Here is an 18,864-nt window from a genome sequence, read left to right on the forward strand (position 1 = left end):
GCCAAGAGTTAGCCTCCTTTTCAGCACTGTCAAGTGGGCAGACACCCTCTGATACAGTTTGGGGTATCTTATTTGCACACCCTGTGTACACTCGCATCCAACAGCTGTTGTTGTTCAGACCCTCCTGCCGAGGATGGGCTGTGCAGGCAGCCCTGCAAGTGCTGCTGACACAGTACCTGAGCTGCCACATCATACTCGATGTGCATATGAGTGCCTTACAGTCAGCCTCAGGGAAACTTCTGTGAAGATGCCAGTAAAATCTGTTGGAATATGCCTCACATCCACCGTGGAAACTGAGCCCCAGATGCAGGCAAAGCAGTTCTCCACAATGTTAGTTCAAACATCAGGGTGCTGGGATAGTCCCCAGGGTGTCTGGCTGAACCCTTCATCACACAGATCCACAGAGACATGACTCTGAATAAAGAAGACGGAGCTACCAGCTACATCTGCAGAGCCACTTCCAGCAGCTTCCCCAAGCAATAAACACAGAAGAAACCAAATGGTCTCTGCTCGCCCATTGTTAAGATATGTGCAGAGGTCAGCTGCCAAGGTTATTGTGCTGTTTCCTTCAAATACATCAGAAAGTTATTTTATTACCAGATTTCATTGTAATCAGTCCTTGATGTTTTTGTAGCTGGTATAGTAGCAATACCACAAATAAACGGAGAGGTAGTTTGAAATTATCGTTGGCACATCACTGTCAAAGTAAGAAGTTCTAAAAGTTCCCTGAGTATTTTTTACCTAAAGACTCCATAAAGTTATAATCTTCCTTTCATTTCCTCAAAGTACTAGGAAAAGGAAATGGTTTAAAATGGCAAGATCTTCACATATAAATAACCGACCCCATTAATATTTACTGTTTAAGTGAAATGAAGGTTTAAAATATTTATCACACTTCCTTTGTTCACAAATCTATCTCAAAGAAACAAGGACAAGGACAAGAACAAGAAATAATCTATCACTTGGTTGTCACAGGATGTTAGCCATCTTACTCTATTTGTAAAAATCTGGCCTACTTGTCAGACAATTAGTGATAAATGGTTCACCTTCTAATGCTGTCTTCCCCACATTAAAGAAAAAGAGTGTTCTGTCATGACCTTTCTCACTTAACATCTAGTCTTATCCAAACAAGAAGGTCCTGCTATCCAAAGCTCAATTTTAGCACACAATATATTAACTTTTCCCACTTGGGGCTTACATGGACCCCTCAAGGTGCCATGCCTGCTAATCCCTTACCCACCTTGTAATTTTGGACATTATTGAGACCCCTTTTCAAAAAATAATATTCCTCTGTGTTTGTGGGGCAGAGAACTAATACAGGATAGCTTTGGATAACTAGATTAGTCGGCTAAGCAGCGCGGGCTGTCCAAATAGTTAATAGAAGAGTGATTTCTCTGGAGTTGATCTCCAAACATTCAAAACAGGCTCCTGCTCTGACCTGCCCTCTGTCCTCCCCGCAACTACATATGAAACCTCCCAGCTGGGGCATCTGTGCCATTTCTGCTGTAGGGCTGGTGCACCATCACCAGCCTCATCCCCCAGCCATCCAGGCTGAGAAAGCGCTGGAGGGCAGCGTGGTCACTTCTCTTACTTATGGACAGAAGGACACTAGTGTGGAGGCAGGAAGAGTGAGGAGAGTACGGTGTCCACCTCCCACTGCCATATTTAGATTTGGCTGGGCTCATACTTGAACCAAAGAATGAAACAAAAGTCAAGCACACCCAAGTTCAAGAGTAGCCCCATGGCCTAAATTAGACGCTGGTTTCAAAAACACATACCAAGAGCAAGGCAGCATGAACTTGTGTGGGCCAGGTTCAGACAATCAGACACAAAGGGTGACTTCAGAGAGCTGAGCAATTATTATCACTTGATTCACTAAACCTCCATTCTAGCAGTGTGTTAGTGGCAGGTGAACACTAATGATGAACTAGCTCTGAGAATGCATACAGACGAATCCTCCCATCCTGTTAAAATCCCTGCTGCCAAAAATTAGAAATAAATAGTAATAGCATAAATTGCAATCTGAGAACAACAACAAAATCAATATCACTGAAGGATCCTTAAAATGTTTCCCACTATATTGTCAAAACTTTGCAGTATTCCAAAAATATATCACATAAGTCTAGATGCAAAAGTAAAGATAAAACCATGATAAAATCCAGAACTGGAGCCAACTTCTTGGTTATTTGTGTATTGGCATAACTCCAGTATGCTTGGGAAACATAACATACAAGTATTATGGTCTTAGAAAATTGACTGCAAAAAATAGAATAAATTAGTTTCTTTAAACTCCCCATCAGTAGATCTTGCCTAGTTACAAACACAGGTCTTTAAGACAAAAATAGAATTGATGAAGTTTATAATCTATGCAGCATTCTCTGCTGGACAAGCCACTGAGCACCCTGAAGTAATTAGACCTGTTTGGAGCAGAGGGTTGGAGTCTGTCTCCTCCAGAGGTCCTTTCTAACCTAAATAATTGTATGATTTTACGATACAATATCTACACCTTTTTCATTTAAAGTTAATCCTGCAGTCAGTACAAATTTTCAGTTTTTGATGGGCATGTTCTTCATAAAGAAACAGCATCAAATGCAATACTTGAACAAATTTCTAGAGGAAATGGTGAAATGTAGCAATGTAGGACTTACCTCTCAGTGAGGCGCCTTTTCAATGAACTATGTCATCTCCTGTAGGATGCATTTCCTGTACGAAAAATATCAGGTCATTTTCTTTACTATACTGTGAAGTACAAGTGTGCCCAAAATTGCTGGAACCCTCGGTTCGTATTGCTAGTGCGCTACTTGGTATGAAAAATTTCAAAACATAAAGGCATTATTTATACATGGAGGTTTTTCATATTATTACCCCACAACTGATTTGTGATTCAGCAATCATGTTGTCTGGTTATTACCTCCCTGTTCATTTACATCTGAGTTCAAGAAGTTTTAGCCCATAATTCTTTTTCACATAATAAAGATTTTAATAGCTCTTCAGAAGAACAGTATATCTAGCAGAAATATCCTCCAGAAGCGTAGTTGGCTACAACAGCATAAAGACACAAAACTGACATAGACATATAGTTATAGAGGGGTTATAACACTATATATGTTTTCTGAGTCCCCACTGATCTCTGTGGTCATTTCAAGAGATGGTATGAGGGCTGAGTGGTGACTATTCAGACCAATGATCTCAGAGCGTTCTTATGAAAGCTGTGGCATACTCAGTCCTTTTGTATTTGGTAGCACATTGAGCCAACTGTTCTCCCAGAGTCAAAGCTGTTTAAATAATGGATATTTTTCAAGCTAGGACATTAACAACAATATTAAATTGAGATCAATTCAAAATTGAGAGATTCTACTAATTTATTGAAACAGAAAACTGAAAACAAATAATCTTGTTTCATTTTGTAGATGAATCCCTATTTACTTTTTATAACCAGTCCATCTTTAAATGAAAACCTGATCATTTTGAAATTTTGAAATTCTTTTCTTATGCTTTTTTATCTGAAACTTTTCACCCAACTTGAACCAAATTCTCCAATTGATTTGATTCTCTCAAGCAAAACCAACAAGCAAAGCTCATACTCATCTTCTCCTAGAGTGTCAAATGAAGGATTCCCAGGAAGTCCCATAAATTCCTTCGTTATGATAGCTACAAACTAAAAAAAAAAAAATGAAATACTTTATAAACCTTTTTCTGGCAATGTTAAAGGGAAGTTGAAAGCAATTCTTATCTCAAATGTGAGGACTAACACAGTATGGAGGATGGAAGACAGCTGCTCTGGCCTCACAAATGCTTACTCAAGTCTGCCCATTTTCCTCAAGCAATCACACGCTTCACCACAACTCCACAGCAAATATTCAGTCCTACTGTGGGTTGTGTTTGGGCCCATCCTCCTGACTCCGTCTGCAGCCAAGCCCCAGTGTCTCTGTCTCTGCAGTGCCCAGTGCCTGAGCTGGCTTCTGATTGCCAACACTAGATCTTCTACCTCTTTGGAGTTCTCCTCAGCAGTAGAACTGAGGCGAAGACCACTAGCAATCTATCACATTGCTACCAAAAGCAATTTACGATCAAATTCAGGGATAAAATTACTTTTCGCAGTTCGCTTTCTTCAAACAAAGATCAGAGACAAGACTTCAATGTGTAATTGGATTCTTATTAGTTTGAGAAGCCCCCGTTCATGTAATTGACATTCAATAAGATAAGCCTGGTATGCTTAATAAAAATAGGGATGATGTATTGGCACTTTTATTTAACACTCAGTTACTTTGATGTAGGCTGGCTTGTTAGGATATTTAAAATAGAACTGAGACATCCTTACAAGTTTTACACCTAAAACTTGCTATAGTTCATATTTAACAACACTTTATAAAATAATTAATGTTGTTGCCAGCTGAGAAATTTCTCAGAATAACCCACCAATATGCTTTTCCAAATAGGCGCATTTGAGAATAATGAGATTTACAAGAAAACTTGTACCTGAAACTATTAAGCTCAGTTGAACTTCTGAGGAAGTGCATTCACTGGTATCTCAGTACCATTTCTGTTTATTCTCCCTGATCACTGTATTCCCATCTTTACTCAAACCAACTTTTCAGGCTCTCACTCCTTTCCCCTCGTCTCATTTATTTATTTTCTTACACATTTCAGGCCCGTTATTCTCGTATATCAGGAAGAAAAACACAAGCAGCTCTAAGAATGAGAATATAGCGTAACTGATTTTTATTCAAAATTATACTTGAAATTAATCTCTGTTCTTCAATAAACAAGCTGTCCTTTTAAAGGCTTACACTTCAAAGACTGCATTTTGCTAAGACTGAACATATCTTGGCCTCTTTCTTTAACTACACAACTATGGCTATCTAAAATACACATTGTGTATCACACTGCATTGTGACTTGAAGATATAGGAAACCTTCACAACAGTATTTGTACCACAGGTAGCTGATGAAGGCAGAAAGAGGTGCACTCTCATTTACTTGCAAGTGTTAATTCTCAGTGCAGTGTTGCTCTTTGAGAGTCATATTTTGGCATCTGGGCTGAGACTGCTGAAGGATGGGACAGGCTGGAAGCCTCTGGGTTTGACAGCTGATGTATAGAGTGAAAATAAACCAAACTATGTTAGGAAAATATTCACAATTTCAGATTATTGTCTCACTGAAAAGAATTCAAAATTTCTATCTTGGGCCACCTGATAATGTTGCATTTAGTTTTAAATAAGTGAATATTTTATGGAAGGAATAGTTTTTATCTGTCTGTCTATATAGCACTCAGTATAATAATCTTTAAAAGACTGTTTTAAAGGTCTTTTTCATAGCATAGGTGATAAGTGGATAATGAAGACAGTAGCTGGTTTATATAATATTCTCTCCCTGTCTCACAAACAAATTGATAAGAACCAGAAATCCATTTATGTAGCCACATTCCCCTTGCATAAGAATAAGATGTATATCACCCCTTCCTCCAGATATCATGTAGAGCGTGCCAGGGATGGGAGCAGACCCCAAGGACAATTTGCAAGGGTTATTCCAGACCTTGCATTACCTTGAATCCTGATGTCTTCAGCCAGACCTAAGATCAGGAGACCCAAAAGGTGGCAGGTTGTTGTCACCCACTAGGTACTCACTGGCTTTGAGAGTGATTCAGTCATTGCAACTTCAATTTAGAACAGAACACTCTCAAACTTCAGGAAAAAAAACAAGGCTCAGGAAGAAAGAGGTGCCAGATTGTTCAAGCAGTAATGAATTTCAAACAACAGGCATTAAAAAAAAAAAATCATATAAGCAGCTTAAAATTTGAACTGTTCATTTGCCAAGGGATAAATTGCAAACTTTAATGGTTGTTATGTAGTCTGTAGATGTTCTCAGGGGGGTAGGAAAAAATTAGCACAAATGGTTCTGTATTTGTGTCATACAAATTGACATTGTTCACAGATCTTCAAACCTATATTTTCATCTCTCTGCTATAATTTGCTGTTCCATAGCATATGTGCTGCATACAGCTTGGTTAGTAACTGCCTGTTTTCTACACTCTATGCTTCATTAAATGTGTTAGCTTGGTGTTGAGGCAGGCTGCAAATGTACCACTCAATTACACAGCAACCAAACAACTGGCAGCACACATGACATTGGGTTAACAGTGCATAGCATGGACATGGCTCATAAACATATTTCTGCATGTGACACATTAAGGTGTTCGACAATATTGTCTTAAAGCCTGCCCAGGGAGAAATAGTCACATTTCCTCTAGAGACCACAAAGGAAACCACAGGTTTTCACATGATGCAGCCTTTTGCCAAACCACACTTTAAACCAGAAAGATGTGATAAACTTGTTGTTCATAGGGATATTGTAGGACTGGGCAATAATCATATCTGCACTTCACTGTATTTTTATTTTTGTAATAAGTGGTCTAGTCCTAAATAGCCTAGGATGTAAAGAAGCTTTTTAAAGTACCTTCTCCTCCGACTTGTTTTTATGTTAAATGCAGAATTTGTTTGTATGTCTGAAGGTGTGTATGCACTTGATTTCAAACTGTGGTTCACAGAATCACAGAATGCGAGGGATTGGAAGGGACCTCGAAAGATCATCTAGTCCAATCCCCCTGCCAGAGCAGGAACACCTAGATGAGGTTACACAGGAAGGTGTCCAGGCGGGTTTTGAATGTCTCCAGAGAAGGAGACTCCACAACCTCCCTGGGCAGCCTGTTCCAGTGTTCTGTCACCCTCACTGAGAAGAAGTTTCTTCTCATATTTAAGTGGAACCTCCTGTGTTCCAATTTGTACCCACTGGCCCTTGTCCTGTCATTGGTTGTCACCGAGAAGAGCCTGGCTCCATCCTCGTGACACTCATCCTTTACATATTTAGAAACATGAATGAGGTCAAACCTCAGTCTCCTCTTCTCCAAGCTAAAGAGCCCCAGCTCCCTCAGCCTTTCCTCATAAGGGAGATGCTCCACTCCCTTCATCATCTTTGTTGCCCTGCGCTGGACTCTCTCCAGCAGTTCCCTGTCCTTGAACTGAGGGGCCCAGAGCTGGATACAATAATCCAGAGGCGGTCTCACCAGGGCAGAGTAGAGGGGAAGGAGAACCTCTCTCGACCTCCTAACCACCCCCTTTCTAATACACCCCAGGATGCCATTGGCCTTCTTGGCCACAAGGGCACAACGCTGGCTCATGGTCATCCTGCTGTCCACCAGGACCCCCAGGTCCCTTTCCCCTACACTGCTCTCTACTAGGTCATTTCCCAACCTGTACTGGAACCTGGGCTTGTTCCTGCCCAGATGCAAGACTCTGCACTTGCCCTTGTTATAGTTCATTAAATTTTTCCCTGCCCAACTCTCCAGCCTGTCCAGGTCTCGCTGGATGGCAGCACAGCCCTCTGGCCTGTCAGCCATTCCTCCTAGTTTCATGTTGTGGTTCAGGTAAGCTTTTGCTTTTTTCGAGCAAGCCAGATTTCTGATTGATCTTGCTCATTACATGTGATACATTAGGCTCTTTCATTTCTGATTGACCATACAGATTCTCAATGTGCAGAACTCTTGGGAGAGCACAATGAAGTGTAAAAGTTTGTGCCACTAATGAGCACTCATCTAAATCACCTGCATTACCTTTGACACAGGAGGGGTGAGACATTTTGAAATAACTCGAATTAATAAAACTAACTTACTAATTTTTAGAATGTGGGGGCATTCTGTGAAGAGTAGAATCTAAAGAAGTAGAATGTAAAAGACTTTTCAGGGTAGAATTTGAAGAAGTATTTCCATTCTTATTTTCCCATTCTCATTATTACAAGGTAAAACATCATTTGACAGCAGTGTGAAATTATACGGTGCTAAAATATTAACTTTGAAAGTAAATAAATTATATTTCTACACTACTATATTGTGACACTTTCTAGCTACATAGTATACTCACAATATATTTTCATAATGTTCAGCGTTAACAGAAATGTTGACATTTCCAGGAAAAATAATACTGTTTGCACAATTTCTTTCCCTTAAAGATGCAGGAGGTCGATGAACAATTTGGATGCAGTTGAGTTCTGAGACTTTTGTCTGAATCAACTCCACATTTCCCTCCAGGACACAAATGCATATATAAACTTGTAATTGATTGATTTCTTAACCTGACAGCAGAGAAAATATTTCAGCTTTTGAGAGCAGTATAGAAAAAAACAGAGTATTACAACTTATGCAGTTCATATCAAATCCCAAGATTAAATTTTAACATATAAACACATTTATTTCTGACATTGATGTTTTTATTACAAAATAAATAAATATTTACCTTAGAAATTCATTTATACAACAGTATTCAATAGTATTCTAAGGATAGCCTTTTTGTGCCTTGAGATATTTTACAGATAATTCATATAAAATACTATATTTCTTTTGATCAAAGTCTCGAGTTAACTCTTTGTTTTATATCAGTGAATTAATTTTATCTTGCAGCCTCGATACAGGTTAAAATTCAATAGGATTAGCCTAACTTTACATTTATGATATTCCTCTCATCTGCTTCAATTTATGGAAAAGAATCTTTATTAAAGGAAAACCTGAACCTACTGAATTAATACATAAGTCAGGTATTTGGGCCATCTAGTTCTTGCATTTCAGTTACTGAAAATGTATTTTTTATAATGTCACCAGGTAATTAAAAACAAAATTCAACACTTTGTGGCTTAGAGACAGTCCTTGCTTAAATTACAGGATGAGCTTAACTGTCTCATTCTCAGCAGAACAAACCCTCTAGCATAGGGTAACCCCCTTTTCTTGCAAAACCATTAGGGAGTTTCTACCAAAAGTATCAGACTAAGGTGACCTTGTGGGGAAAAGGAGTCAAAAGATAAAGATGTTTATATATCTATGTATTATGTTGCAGAGATGCAATCATGTGTCATTTCCTCCTTTTAGCCCCATGAAATGAGGAAGGGATGGAAGTGGAGGGAGTGTTGGGCAGAGCACCTCTGCCCTCTGGGCTCCTGAAATAGACAGTGGCACCCTGGTAGGACTTGCCTGCACAGTCATCTGTATGCGCTAACCAGTTACATCAACTTTCATGCACTAGTCACTTGCTTTATTGTGTTCGTGCCGAATTGCATATTCAATGCACTGTTTCATCACAAAAAAAGTAAAAGAATTAGCTAAGTGCCAGTGCCTCCAACATGGACATCACCTGAGATACTCCTAAACACTTTGTCTGTGTGCGTACGTCCATGGGCAGACAGCCTTGTTAATGATACATGTGGTCCAGTTCTGATAATCTGTTTTAATCACTGACCACAACCTAAATAAACGCAAAATGCTTTAGTCGTCCAGTGTGCACCTTTAGTGCTTGTGCACTCTTAGTGTACTCTGAGGGAGGTTTTACATGACATCTTACTCCTATTTGATCTTCCACATCCTCATCAGGGAGACTTTGGCAGGAGAATTTCCCAAAGACAGTGCATACACTGGGCACGCTCCATCCAGGATCTGCAGGAGCAGCAGCAGAGCAGCCCCATGGCAGCTCCACATCATGGAGCACTGTATTAAGCGCATGCACACTGACATTCAGGTGCTTCTGGAGCAAAAAGTGTTTGATTTTCCATGATATCATTCCTTTAATACAGTCTACATGTCAGCATCATACAACCCAGGATTACTCCTCTGTGTAAAAAGAAACACAAATCAAGCCGAAATACTGCAGTGGAATTTTTAATCTCTTCACAGCAAATGCATAAAACTCCAAGAAACCCAGGTGCCGAGAAGAAAATAAAGATTTATCTCCTGAGTTTTGCTAACATTTTTTTTTGTGAACAGGCAGTTACAGCTGAACACAAACCATCTCAGAACTTGAGATTGCATCAGTCTTGTCAACAGGATCAAGAGTATGAATCATATTGTCAGCAGACTGGCATTTGTATTAAATGTATCAATAAAGCAGTGTGTTCACATCATGACTATGCTTGTCAGAAGGCTTGTATTCTCTATGATGAAGTACAATCTCTCCCATCAGTAAGTCAAAAGCTGGAGCCACTCAGTATTAAATCATTTGAGGCCAGACATCTATTAATACTTTTAGAGACATGGGCAAACATTTTCAGCATACTGTGACAGCTAGCAGATAATTTATTCCTAGTATCTCTTCAAAGGTGCTGATACAGATAATAACTGAACTCAAGAAAAACGTAAGACATACAAGACCAACCTCTTAAAGCAACAATTTTGGTTTAATACTAGATGTATAAACATGAAACCAATTTTTAATGTTTTGTGCCAAAATTCATCTTTGGGTAGCTTCATGGAATTCAATGCACAAAACAATAATCTTGGAACCAAAAAACATACCTATATATTTTTAGCTAAACAAAATAGCAACATCAGAGATAAAAGTTGCATTTTTGATTGAAATAATGCCTTTAATATTATTTTAACTTCAGAATTGGTCTACTTATGTTGCATTGTGCCAATTTTATGTTTTGTTTTAAAACTTACTGTAGGTTATATGCTGATTTCATTTCAATAATGATGATGATGGTGACAATGATGATGACAATGATGACAACAATATCAAGTATTTCTTTTATCTGGTTTTGGTATTTGTTACTTCATGAGTTCTCTTGAAAAGTGGTTACGGGGATGTAAGGTGATGTCTGTCTCTAATTGTATCCAACTCCACAGCCATAATTTCCACAGGTCTTTGAGGTGAAATGTTTTTGTTTGGCATTTTTCAAAATTTTTCCCAGAGGGTATTGAAATGTTTCCTCCACAAGGTCCTACTGATTCCTCTATTGTTAACTCAGAATTCAGATTTGTTGCTTAAATTTGGGTAATAAACAATTTTAACAATTTTTGGTAAGTATACAGAAATGGATGCAAGAAACATAAATCCACAACTCTGAAGGTCTTTCAGAGTGCCAGTCATGATATAAAAAAGCATTTCATGAATAACAATGGCACTTGAATACGTTTGCACTGTATCTCTAAGGCAATACTTGCATGAAAATTCAAGAGGTTTTTGGTTAGAGTTTCCTTACCTCAAAAGTTCATTATGGAGCTGAATGACAGAATAGGTTACTTAAATTAGTTGCTATGACCTACTGGTGGAAAGCATATGCTTTGGTCTGCTGTGTTGGCAAGAAAAGGAAGCAAGAAAGAGTGGGTATGACCTACTTATTATAGTTTCACTCAAAGCCTATTCTTTCTGTTGTTCCTGAAAAAGTGAAGTGCAAAGTAATGGAAATTTTACAGTGGGGCTCGTAAAGATGCCAAGAATTTGCCTTCTTAATGAGATGACCCTCAGAAAGTCTTCAAGCAGCAAAGCAGGAGCACCATTTAGCCCAAGAAAAAAACCCACAGCTTCTATCCTTTTGTTTCAGAAAGGCAAATTCAAGACAACCTGGGGTACCTCTGCAAGAGATTAGGGCAGGTAGATTTTGGGAACGGTACTGCAGAACATGAGGCTCTACTTGGGACCATGAGAGCACAGAGGGGCCTAGGGTTGCACGCATAGGACTGAAGAGATGGGTTTGGGGATGGCAGCTGGAGGTTTGATGTGGTAGCATATTTTACATCAGGTTTTATTTCTGATTTTGTAACAGTGTGATTTCCTTTCAGTCCAAATCTATGCGGATCAGCTAATACAGTAGTAAATAAATTATTTATGACTGCCTTACTGTAAATAATATAGTTCCCATTCGAGCTGTTTTCATTTGCAAATCTGCCTGTTTAGCTGCATGTATGAATCATCTGTTTCCTGTAGGTACCCAAGGCATTCCGGGCCAAATCCCTACCTTATGAAGACAGAAAATGGCTTGCCTTTTTTTTTTTTTGCCTTTTTTTTTCTGTGAGTAATCCAACCTAAACCAGATTTATCTGAAAGAACTGAGTAGCTGGATCATTATTCTTTGCCTTTGTCTGCTCCTGAAACTCTTCAGCCAAGAATAGCTAACATTCACAGGCTCTTGAGGATAATTTTATCCTGGCTGAGTGTCTGGGAACTGGACGATACAGCCACGTCTGCCTCGCATCATAAACTCCGCCATTTCCAACTTGGGCCTCCACGTCACACTGCCAGTATTTCCCAACAACATGGAGACAGGAGCGGTTTATTCGATCCTATAACCCATTACCATTGTCAGAACTAAGTGATTAAAGTGAAATTGGCAGGACATTAGTTTGGTGCCATCTTTAAAATTTGCCAGCATCATTTTGTTGAAAGATTAAAGAGAAGTATTATCACCCGACAGCTCTGGCTTCAGTATTCACCATTTACAAGTATCTGAACTTGGACTGGCTATGAAAATACAGCAACAGTTCTGTAGAATAACAGAATTATCAACATATATTGTAAAGAATCAAAAACACATGTTGGGATTTTCCTTTCATTCTAGTACTTTTGTTGTGGGGTTTGTTTGTTTGTTTGTTTGTTTGTTTCTGTAATAAATCAATACAGAATCGATAGATTACATTGCCTTTGATTCTTCTTATCTGTACTGCAAAACATAAACCAATAATTTTTAGGAAAGAACCTAATTCCTTTTACTGAATTCCCAAGTAGTAACAAAACCATGGAAAGTAAAAAAAAAAAACCACCACCACACACTGTACTGCAGTGCCAGCATCAACAACATATCCATTCACTTCAAGCGTCTGAACTGGTACAGTATGTATTTTTCTGCTCAGAAATGATTTATGTGAGAAAACAGAATTTAGGCATTGATGAGGAAGGCTTTCATCTGATAATTGGGTTTTTTCATTTGCACATGCTTCCACAGTGCCTCCAGGGACTTGTACATTCAAGTTGCTGATTCTCCCATATGGATTAAACACCCTGGCCAGCCTACAGTGATGTCTCACAGTCGTTCTTCTTAATGAGACAATGCAATGCCTATTGGAAATACAAGTGATAGTGAATTGACAGATACAGTCCAGCTCATACAGTCCAGCTCAAGATATAGTCCAGCTGAAGAATAAAAATACAGAGGTAAACAAGGGCACAAGATGTTAAAACTACAACTCCCAAGAAAACTGATAGCCAAATTCACAACGAGAAAAATCTCATTATATTTTTAAGTGTCTTTTTCTTTAAGAAATAAGAAAAGTCCTGGAAAGGACACTTCATTAAGGCGGGGGGTGGGGGGAGGGGGAAGAAAATATCAAAATGAATTTTTCATCATTTGAAAATAAGTTTTGACAGAAAATTGTGGAGCAGCACCAAACTCCCCTGTGAGTGTGTTTGTCAGGAGTCGGTGAAAAAAAAAAAAAGGCAAGAATTCCTGTGTTCAAGTACCTCCTGTTGGACTGAAACTAAAGTGTCCATAGCCTGTAGTTTGACATCACGGTACAGTAACCTTTATTTTTCTTCTTATCACCAGGACTGATCTCAGGACAAAGAAATTTAAAAAATCAGAAAGAAAGCACTTGCGAGACGAAAATATCATTGTTTTGAACATCACAGACAGTAAGAATTCATTATTGAGCTTAAGAGGTTCTGGCATTTCATTCATTACAGGATCAAAATATCTGAAATATGGACAGTTAATGTTGCTTTCAGACTTTTATAGAACACATGGAGCTACTACTATCTGAGAAATCAAGCTCTACAAAATTATGTATAGAGCCAGAAACAAATATATGAGCAATGCAGAAATCTAAGTAATAGAAGTTATACTTTTTAAATATCAGAGGCCAGATCAGGTGGTGTAAAATGGCACAGCTCCACTGTGGTCTCTGGGCAGCACTGTGACTGACATCAGTTCTGGATCTGCATTACTATTTGTACAAAATTTGAATGCCTGTTTTCTTGCAATTGTTTATCTTTTGAGGCTTTCAGTGTGTTTTGCTGGAAGTCCCATAGTACAATGACACAGGTAGTTCCTTGAAGCAATTCTATTTAGAGTTCCTTTCAACATTGTATATTTTACTATGTAACTAACTGCAAACAAAGGAAGTAGAAAACAAACAAAAAAATCATTAACCATTAAATTAAGTCATAAGGGACAACCTAACTGAGAGCTAATTTGAATGAAAATCTTAGTAAATCAGTGGCTGAATACAACAAATATCCTGTCAGTAGTATGGATTGTATCACAGATGTTCATACCCCAGATGAGGACACTGTCATTTGCGTTTCAGAATTGCTCTAACTGGGGAGATGTGGGGTAGAATGGATTTCTATCAATTAAAGAGAAGAAGAAAAAAACAGCAAGAAAAAAGTACCTATTTCAATCACAATAAGAGAGATCATACAGACTCTTCCCATTCCTGTCTGGTTCTGGTACTATCTTCATCTACCTTCCTCCTCCTGATTGCTGGAGACCCATTCTTGCCAGCTGCACTGGGACACCAGTTTTTCCCATCATAAACAACAGCAATATTTGGTTTGTACCCCTATCTGGTCTAACTATACAGGGAATAGAAATGATAGAATATTCAGTCATATCAGCGCACATTAACCTGAAGTGTAACTATTCATTGTACAGCAGCACTTCTCACAATTCAATCGGTACTTAGTTTAAATCAATATTTCTTTGAGTACAACTTAAAGACTATTAAAATACCCCAATTTTATTGCTTTTCCATTGAAATTTGAGATTGCTAGCACTCATAAAAATGAAATGTGAATAGCAATGATGAAACATAGTATTAATATAGTGTAGGCAGATGACATGCAAATATCACCAAGAATCTCTGTGAATGGAGCTCTATTCTCACCTGAAAGACCCTTGCTGATATTCCCTCTATACTCCTCTGATTAGATTGCAGACACTGAAAGAGGAATAAATAGCCACCTGCATAAAACACCCACAAACTAGCAAGCAAATGGCTTTTTGAGATAAAGATATGCAGATTTATTTTTACCATGAAGAGTAAATAATTGAATTTGAACCTGAAGGGGCTCTGAGCACACTGTCAATAAATTGCATGCCATAAAAAATAGGTCTGAACACCAAACAAAAATGTACATTCCTAGTACACAATTTTTAAAATAAAAATTAAAAAAGTATGTATATATGTGTGTATGTCTGGGGAGTTTCACTTAACTGCTTGCCCATCAGGGAATGCATGGAAGATCAAATCCCATGTTGTGAAGCCACAAACCTGGACTGTTAGTATGCTGCTGACCTCCTGCCATCCACAATGGCATTTGAAACTGAAGTAGGTACCCAGCGTCACAAGGACACTGAATTATTTTTTGAAAAAGGATATTAAGCTGCTAGGCATTTTATACATGTATATGAGTTAATTTAAAATAGGTATTAATAATAGCTGGCAAAGGCTTTTTCTGATTTCCTGCTGCCTTCTCAAGATTTGTCAGACTGTCCCTCAATCACACCAGAATGATGAACAATTCATAGTTCAATTTGAACACATATTAAAGTATAATTATGTTAGATTCCTTTCCAATTATGTTTCAATTTATTGGACCATTTAGTTGTAAAATTTTACTACTTAGAAATTCAGAATCACAGAAGATAAAGTATGTTAGGGCACAAAACATCTAAGATGTTTTTATGTATCTTTGTCAGTCTTTATGAGAATTCATTCTGATAATACAGTGATGATGGAACTATTGAGTCAGGCTTGTACAACACGGAAAGTTCATGTACATGCTACAGAACTGCAGGGAAATATACCTATACAACAAAAGACACTTTTTAAGCTTCCTTATCACAAAACAATGGACAGTGGTAAAATATCAACATGTCTTCTGAACAGCGCAAATTTAACAAAAAAACAAAAAGCATTCAACATTTATGCAGAAGTGCTGTTTTCCTCAGGGTCTCTCTCTACGAGATGAATGCTCCCCGTGACCACCGATTCCTCTTGAGCCAAGGTGTTCTCCAGCTGCTTCTTTGTGCAATACGGAATGTGGCCACAAAAATACATGTAAATCCATGGATTGGTGCAACTATTTAAATTGCCAAGGAGCATGATAATGGTGAATGCTGAACCTGGAATGAAATAGATAAAGGAATAACAGAGTAAATAAAGTGCATATAGAAATCAGTAACATTTTCAGAGTCTGCTGCTTTCTGGTGTACCTGCTCATATATTAAAGTTAATCTAAGAGCAGGAAATTCCTATTTACTCCATGCAATTTGCAGTTTCAGAAGGCATGAAGCACACTGTATTGTATTGAGTTAAATAGTTCCAAATAGCTCTTTTTTGATGTAGCTGCATCAAATTTAAAAGCAAGTACTAAACTGCGATAGAGATAACTACAGATATTGATATAAATATATGTACAGAAAGACCCAAATTCACACTGACAGAAAGAATTCTCAAAACAAAGATGAGATTTTTTTTTCATTGGACAGAGCTATTATCTTTTTTGGTTTTTTTCTTCCTCCTTTGGTTTATATCTTTGAGGTTAGAATAGGTGAACTTAAATAATGTCACATACAGAGTCTGCCTTTCACAAAGAGGGAGCAGTATCAATTTGACAAGATTAATCTAGTTTACAACATTATGTTCTTTGATATCTTTCTCAGGCTTGCTTTTTTGCTTTATAAACAGCTGTTTCACAACTTTTAATTGTATCATAGTGCACTACAGAGATTTCATCAACGTGATTTCAATATTAAAAAAAAGATGTCTTATAACATCACAGTTCTATCCAGTAAATAAGAAATTTTTATTTTATTACTTTGAATAGTTAATTACTCCTTTTCACCTCAAGAACCCAAAATACTGCTGCTTTAATATCTAAAACCTCTAAAAATCTCAACCCTTGCCAGAGCAGATGATGTTTTTCCCTGTGCTGTTCATTAATCTTTAAATCATCCATCACCCAAAACATAAACATGCATAGAATCATATATATATACATATATGATGTTCTGATCACAGAACACATGAAGCTCTCTGTACCTAATTAAATATAGTAGATAATCCATCCAGGATTTTCTTTTTAATCATACTGAAATGATCACATCTAACTTTTACACAAAAGCAAATTGCAAATATAAAGCAACACAGCACCGTGCTAGCCTGCAATGAGGTTATGAATGAGGATGGAGAGTATCTTACCTTCAGTCATGACACTGGGGAACCACACAGACCACAGCTGTGCAATGAAGAAAGGTGACCAACAGAGGACATACGCAACAACTGTCACCACCGTCATTTTTACAGTCTTGATCATAGCCTTTGAAATACAGTTCACATTGCTTGCTCGGGATGGCAGGACTTGCTTCTGATTTGTTACTTCATATTCATTCTGATTTTTCACATATATATTTCTTTTGATTATTTTGCAAATCTTAACCTGGCACGTGATAAGGATGACTGAGGGAATGAAGAATATAACTACAAAAATCCAAGTCACATATGCCCTTGGGCCCCATGGCTGAATAAATTCACCCCAACATTCAAAGATACCTGGAGATATTTCAGTCTTAGAAAAGATAAATACCTGTGGTAGGCTAAGAATCAGTGATATAGACCAGCTGGTACAAATAGGGATGTTCCAGAGAGCTCTCTTCTTTTGGAAAGTGACCATAGGGTAGCAAACTGCTTGATATCTGTCCACTGTCATGACCACTATCATATAAGTAGAGGCAAACATGCCCAGCAACTGTAGATACTTGATAATTCTGCACAGGAAATCTGGCCCTATGAAAACATCTGTAATATCCCACACGAGCTGAGGCAGCACTTGGAAAAAGGCTACCACTAAATCAGCGATGCTGAGGTGAAGCATGAACACATACATCCTAGAGAGCTTCTTTCTTCTTCGCCACAGCACCAGTATGAGAATAAAATTGCCCACAGACGCTGTCAGAAATATGACCCCCAGTACAGCAATCTCTACTTGAGCTAATTGCTCATCTCTTTCTGGTCTTCCAACAGGATCTGACTGATTTGTCAAACTCAGGAATCTGTGAGGTGAAGAACTCTCAGTCTCATGTGTGTTATCCTGCATAGGAAACGAAAAATTCTTCATAGTGCACAGAAGCTACTTGCAGTAGCTGCTACTCGCGACTCAGGTTGACAGCTGTGAAGTACCGGCTAGCAAACAAACCAGCCCGGGTTCAGGTTTCAGTGTATCTTCAAGCAAATCTCCTCCTGCTTGTGTGAACTAAAGCAGTGGGACCTGGATCTTGATGAAATTCTGTCTCTTGCTGGCGTGCAAAAAGGCTTTATATAGGCTCCCAGCAGAGCCTTATGTAACTGCAGCACCCTCGGGTAGGCTGCAGGGACCCAGCCAATGGCAGAGCGAGTCACACAATTGGGGAAAATATATAAATAAAAGGCAAACTTCAGAGGCTCAACGTAATTCAATTACTCACTTCAGTGAAAGCCCGAACTCGTAAATAGCTCTGGCCAAAGTCATACTTAAATGATCTTACTCAGGAGAGTTCTTAAAAATATTTTTTTACGCAAGCCAGAAGGGCATGCTTCAGCTGGAGCAGGAGGAATGTTTATATGTAGACGGAAAGTTGGGCCCCTGAGCTCAGGGGCATCGTCACTGCAATCCTCTAGGCTCCTGGGGCACAACCACATCCTAAGTGTAGCAGAGATGAAGAAATGCATTTTTCCATAGTGGGTTTTTTTTTTCTTTCCCTTTGGAGTCACCTGATTTTGAAAAGGATTTTAACTGCCTTAAAAATAATTTTTATTTCAGGACAGGGTCAAGACTTAGAGATTTTTTTTCTCAGCAAAATGAAAAATAACACATGTGAAATAAATTACTTTTAATGGGACTGTGAGTCTACTGAGAATTTAATAAAAAAATAAGTGAAAATTCAGTGGGAAATCCAACTGAGGAAAAGGTCTCTACAAGGAAAAAATTTCCAAGGGTCTCTATTCTACTATAGCACTAAAGGCTGAGAGGTCATTTTTCAGTACTTAATCCTTTTTATTTTTGTAGAGTAA

At 38.3% G+C, this 18,864-nt stretch overlaps 1 protein-coding gene across 1 annotated transcript; it reads right to left on the reverse strand.

Annotated features, from left to right (window-relative positions):
* Positions 1-15,738: 15,738 nt before the first annotated feature.
* LOC136002263 (arg8-vasotocin receptor-like) lies at positions 15,739-17,932 on the reverse strand. The gene is made up of 2 exons (XM_065657155.1): positions 17,017-17,932; positions 15,739-15,938 (listed from the first exon to the last, which is right to left on the reverse strand). The coding sequence occupies exons 1-2, from the start codon at positions 17,930-17,932 to the stop codon at positions 15,739-15,741; spliced, it is 1,116 nt and encodes a 371-aa protein (XP_065513227.1).
* Positions 17,933-18,864: the final 932 nt, after the last annotated feature.

This window comes from Caloenas nicobarica, chromosome 1 (genome assembly GCF_036013445.1).
Source record: "Caloenas nicobarica isolate bCalNic1 chromosome 1, bCalNic1.hap1, whole genome shotgun sequence".
Taxonomy (NCBI): Eukaryota; Metazoa; Chordata; class Aves; order Columbiformes; family Columbidae; genus Caloenas; species Caloenas nicobarica.